The sequence below is a fragment of the Triticum dicoccoides genome, chromosome 3A, assembly GCF_002162155.2.
Source record: "Triticum dicoccoides isolate Atlit2015 ecotype Zavitan chromosome 3A, WEW_v2.0, whole genome shotgun sequence".
In the NCBI taxonomy this organism is placed as follows: domain Eukaryota; kingdom Viridiplantae; phylum Streptophyta; class Magnoliopsida; order Poales; family Poaceae; genus Triticum; species Triticum dicoccoides.
In genome coordinates this window covers 699,140,908-699,145,910 of record NC_041384.1, presented here as the reverse complement: position 1 = coordinate 699,145,910, position 5,003 = coordinate 699,140,908, and the positions used below count along the sequence as shown (strand labels likewise).

General features: G+C 53.1%; 1 protein-coding gene across 2 annotated transcripts; it reads right to left on the bottom strand.

Annotated features, from left to right (window-relative positions):
* On the bottom strand, nucleotides 1–2,744 carry LOC119270306 (transmembrane protein 45A-like). 2 transcript variants are annotated; one of them, XM_037552304.1, is made up of 4 exons: nucleotides 2,635–2,744; nucleotides 2,384–2,511; nucleotides 1,764–2,208; nucleotides 1–725 (listed from the first exon to the last, which is right to left on the bottom strand). In XM_037552304.1, the coding sequence occupies exons 3-4, from the start codon at nucleotides 2,111–2,113 to the stop codon at nucleotides 188–190; spliced, it is 888 nt and encodes a 295-aa protein (XP_037408201.1). In that variant the 5' UTR covers nucleotides 2,114–2,208; nucleotides 2,384–2,511; nucleotides 2,635–2,744; the 3' UTR covers nucleotides 1–187. The 2 variants fall into 2 exon arrangements, with proteins under 2 accessions (XP_037408201.1, XP_037408200.1); XM_037552303.1 differs by lacking the exon at nucleotides 2,635–2,744 and having other exon boundaries at nucleotides 2,384–2,626.
* Between the last annotated feature and the right edge of the window lie 2,259 nt (nucleotides 2,745–5,003).

Sequence of the window (5,003 nt, the reverse complement as noted above, 5' to 3'; positions counted from 1 at the left end):
TAAAGGAACGTTGATCTGTGATTTTGCTGTGTAATTAACTAACCAGAATGTACAGCCCCTCTCTATTCTTGTACCGACTGACCTCACGTTCAGGTCCGCCCCTCAATGATGTGCCCGTCGCGTGTACGCTACCAAATCGAACAAGACGACAATGGCGAAAAACAGAGCAGAAGTCATATCATGTCATTCATATGCCACTAGACAGCACCGAGCTGCCAACGAATCTTCCACCACTGCCGGCGACATTTTCCCGGTGCTCCATCTCGACGGCCCTCAGGTCCGGGTGGCCGTACTTGGCGGCGGCGACGGCGTAGCAGCCGAGGGCGTAGGCGAAGACGAGGAAGACGTAGGCGAAGAGCTGGAAGTCGGCGAGCTGCTCCGCGCGCTCCCCCGCGGCGTGCCCGTGGCACTCGATGTCCCCGGCGGCGTCGCGGTGGCACCCCTCGGGGAGCATCGGCCCGTAGAGCGTGAAGGCCGTCTGGTAGAACCACAGGCCCTGCAGGGTGATGAGCAGGCCGCTGGCCAGGTCGGCGGGGAAGCTCGCCGGGAGGAGCGCGCCGAGGACGTTGGAGGCGACGCAGAGCCCGACGAGCACCACCAGGAGGTAGTGGTAGTACCCCTCCAGCCCCTGGTGCGTGGTCGAGTGGAAGTAGAAGAGCAGCAGCTCGGCCGTGAAGGCCGTCGCCGCCAGCAGGCTCAGCGCGCCCTCCGTCAGGGGCAGGTACCTGATCGCCGGTGAAAAAAGAGCCCAAGTTAGCTCACTGTTATGTGTAATTTTAGAATGAGATGTACGTCTATTTTGTTGTACTACTAACAAGAGATGGCTGCATGGACAAGGTGAAACACAACGGCAATATGATTGCAGGGCAAAAAGGTTACACAGAAACTCCACTGAGAACGATCAAGGTAGGACCCTCGGGTACCACGGAATGTGAAACAGAGTCAGGTTGCATTATCTGCTCACAAAAATGACAGAGACGGCCTCTGGCCCCCACCCCCGACTCCTAAGAAATTAGTACAAGTACAGACACGAAACTTCTCCGCGGAATATGATTTTTCTTTCTTTCTGTCAAGCGAAAGCATGATGAGCTAATTGAGCTGATAGGCTTTAGCTACGTTCATCTGAATGCTAAATTGGACTTTGTCCTGAAAGCAATGGCCACTCACGGGAAGAATCTTCCGATTTCAAATAAAAAAAGAGCTCACAAGAAGAACCTCCATTTGAATATTCGTGGCAAGCTTCTGCTGACTCACCCCAACGGGGTCATCCATTCTAGAACAGGTGAGTCTAGATTATATATAGAAGTAAAGAGCCTATGAACACCCCTGAATTTTGCAAGCAAAATTTTGCCAAATGAATCTACTAACATACCAGCCGCGCTAGGCAACTTGGAGACTAGCTCGTGACCACATGGGCTAGCCTGGACCAGATTAGCCAATCCTTCTCCCTCTGGTCCGTCCTGTCCTTGGAACATTCAAGGTGCCACACCAAGGAAGTCAAAACATCAACCAACTATCCCAACAACCATCTCACCTCTTTTCCATTTCCAGATCCGCAAATTAATAAGAAAGCGGTCGATCGATCGATCTTTTTTCCGAAAACCAAATTCGAGAATGAATTTTTTTTAAATTGTGATCCTCTTGCTTGAGATGATCGAGTGAAAAAGAGAAGGAGATGAATGAAATTCCGAGGAGAAATGGATGGATGAACTCGGGATCATGTGAACGGGATGATGGATGGATGAAATGGATGGTGAGCTGACCTGGTGTTCTCGGAGAGGAGGGCGAGGGCGCCGACGAGGAAGAACATGAGCAGCATGCCGCCGTGCTCGAGGTCGTTGAGGTGCGCCGGGTTGACCCCGCCGCCGGGCGCGAATATGTGGAGGTGGGTGGAGTAGAGCACCTCCACGCACATGTCCAGGAAGGCGCCCCCGGCGATGACGTAGAGCTCCAGGTGCCGCAGCGCCCCGCTGCCGCTGCCCACGGGGTTCCAGACGCGGAGGCGGAACCCGGCCGGGTCCATGGCGAAGCGCGCCACCGCCGCCCACACGTGCCACGCGCCCACCGCCAGGAACAGCGTCCCCGGCAGCACGTGGCCCTTGAACGACCCCATCGATCACCGCCGCTGTTCGCCTGCCCCGCCTTCGGATCTGAGCGCGGCCCGCCGCCGGCGTTGACTTCTGTGGTCCTAGCTAGCGCGCCGCCCGCCTGAAACAACGGATCAGCGCCGACTCGGTTATAGCCGCGTCGCCCGCTGGCGACATGCACGCCGCGTCTCGCTGGCCAGAGTAAAAAAACCGAAAGCAAATCTCGACGAGGCCCGCCGGCGAAGGAGAAGACGACCGACGGAACCTCGAGACGAGGAAGGGCGGCACGCACGTACCTGGCGACGACGATGATTGGTGGATGATGGTGTGGGGGGAATCAAAATCCCGCGGAGGAGAAGCGTAAAGCGGCCAGATCCTTTTTTTCTGCTCGGAAAGCGCCTTTTCCTTGCCTTCTTTTTCCCCTCTGCAACGTGCGGCGGCGCGGATGATATCAGCACCGTTCCGTTCGAGTGTAGGAAGAGAAAGAGAGAGGGAGAGAGTGGGGTGGAGTGGAGGGAGGGAGAAGGGGAGGCGTTGGGGTTGGTACCTGATGGATGGATGGATGGATGGATGGATGGATGGATCGGTGCTGCGGGCAGCGAGGCGGCCTGCTTCTCTGTTCTGCTGTGCTCCTCTGTTCTATGCGGTGCGGTGCCTCGAGAGGTCGGTCCTGTCCAAAACTTGAGTTTAGAAAAAGTTCCCTTCTGCACATGCAACAGTGACAGGAATGGTTAGAGCATCTACATCCATGGTCCCTCAAACGGCCGCTCCCGCGCGGCCGGGCACTGACTGGATATGTCTTAAATTTAAAGAGTTGCATCTGAACATTTCATATTTGATTCTTAAATTTATACGTAGACATGCAAACTAAAAAAACCTAAATACTATGCCAATCAACTAGCTACTCGTCATCGGGGATGTCAACGATCTTCGTGCCCGGCTCCAGTAGCATGGGCGGCAACTACAGCTTCGGCTGCTCCGCTCCGGCCTCCTTTGTCTCTATGTCCGCCTCGAGTTCGACGAAGAGCGCGACGGACGCCGCCTGCTCCTGTCGGAGAAATGTCTGGTTGGCCTCCACATAGGCCTCATCCTGGATGGACTCCACGATGGCCTGTTGCTCCACCATCTCCTCCGATTGGGCGACGCCGAACTCCACCTCCGCCTGTTCCATGCTGAAGCCCGACAACTCTGGTTCCGACTGCTCCACCTCCTCCACCTCCACCGGAGCCAGCTCCTCTCCCTCCTCTTCCCCCCCGGATTCTCCTTCTCCTCCTCCGGCTCCAGCAAGTCCGGAGGCAGCCCGACAGCGATGCGGGCGGCGCACGGCCTATATCACCCAGATCTCCTACTGGATCTCGTCCCGGCGCTCCGGCATGAGGATTGTGTAGTAGGTGATCTTCCTCCGGACCATGGTGGAGCGTCGGAGCATGGACAGAGCGCCGGAGCGGGAGAGGGAGGGGTGGATGGGCTCGGACTGGCGGCACAGAGAGGGGGAGGTGGATGGGTTAGGGTTGCGGGACACCAACCGGCTTAAATAGCAGGATTTGGTCTCCGACGGCGAGCCGGAGCAACGCCACGCGGCGTTCACACCGCGGTGTTCGTCGGACCGCCGGGTTTCCGGGCGTTTTCGCATGGGACCCTGCCGTCAGACCGACGTGGCAGGCATGTCTGGGCGCGCCCGATCGCCCCCATATCCGCCTCATATTTATGCTGGATATGAGGGATGTCGGTCAGCCCGGACATTTGAGGTCCGTTTGTGGGGTCCGTCTGAATCAAAAAATTGTGACCAGACAGGTCGCTCTGACGTTTTAGGCCGGTTTGGGGGCGTCCGGCTGTAGATGCTCTTCATAATGGATTAAGGAGCACTTCTTCAAAAAGATAAATCAGAATATCAAGTGGGCCCATTTACTTCTCTAGTGAGTCCTCAGAGAAAAAATCAACACAATTCAAGTGCATCTTCAAGATTAACACAAGGGGCCAACAAACTTCTGTCATCCAAGAATCACAGCCTACCTCAAGTAAACAAAAACCATTTTTTTCTTTCATACTCCTCATATTGTTCAAATCTCGTGTTAAGTGAAACTATAGCTTGATCAAAAATATGCACAAAAACCCATTCCCTCACTAAACCATGATTCTTCCTCGGCGATGGCCTGGTTCCTAAGCAGGTTGCATCAAAACTTTTGTGAAACACCACAACCTATACATGTCATATGAGATCACCGTGCCAAATTTCATGCTTTTCATACTTCATTTGCATGCTTCATAACTAAAAAACCCAACAAACTTCATGCTTGGGGTCATGTCTTGGCATTCTCACATTTGAAATTCTTTAATTTTTCTTCGATAAGGCCAATAGATGGACTCAAGAACACAAATAAGATTTTTCAATACAATTTTGCCAACTTTTCCACGCACTTGCAGTTTAAATCTTAATAATATTCACTAAATGCATTTAATGACTTAAATATAGCAAATAGACACAGAAAGATGCCAATTTCTTACATGGATCATGTGTGTAGATTTTTTTTCAAGACCAACAGAGGAAGCAGCGGGCAGCGCGCCGGCCTGCTCCTCCGTTCTCTTGTGCTCCTCTGTTCTATACCAAGCGGTGCAGTCAATGCGCTACGCCACCTCGGGAGGTTGGTCCTGTCCAAAACTTTGAGTTTACAAAAGCACCTTTCTGCACGTGCAACCGTGATAGGAATGGTTAGCAAAATTTTGCATGTAATCAACATCAGGATGGATTAAGGAGCACTTTTTCAAAAAGTCAAAATATCAAGTGGGCCCATTTACTTCTGTAGTGAGTCCTGGAGAAGAAGTCAACACAATTTAAGTGCATCTTCAAGATTAACACAAGCAGCCAACAAAATCTTTATCCAGGAATCGAAGCCTACTTGAAGTAAACCAGAAACC

Bases quoted from the DNA above. Each gene is read 5' to 3' on its own strand.
- LOC119270306 (XM_037552304.1), bottom strand. From the start codon at position 2,113: ATGGGGTCGTTCAAGGGCCACGTGCTGCCGGGGACGCTGTTCCTGGCG. The intron at 726-1,763 runs GTCAGCTCACCA...ACCGGCGATCAG, and splicing joins CTCCTCTCCGAGAACACCAG to GTACCTGCCCCTGACGGAGG.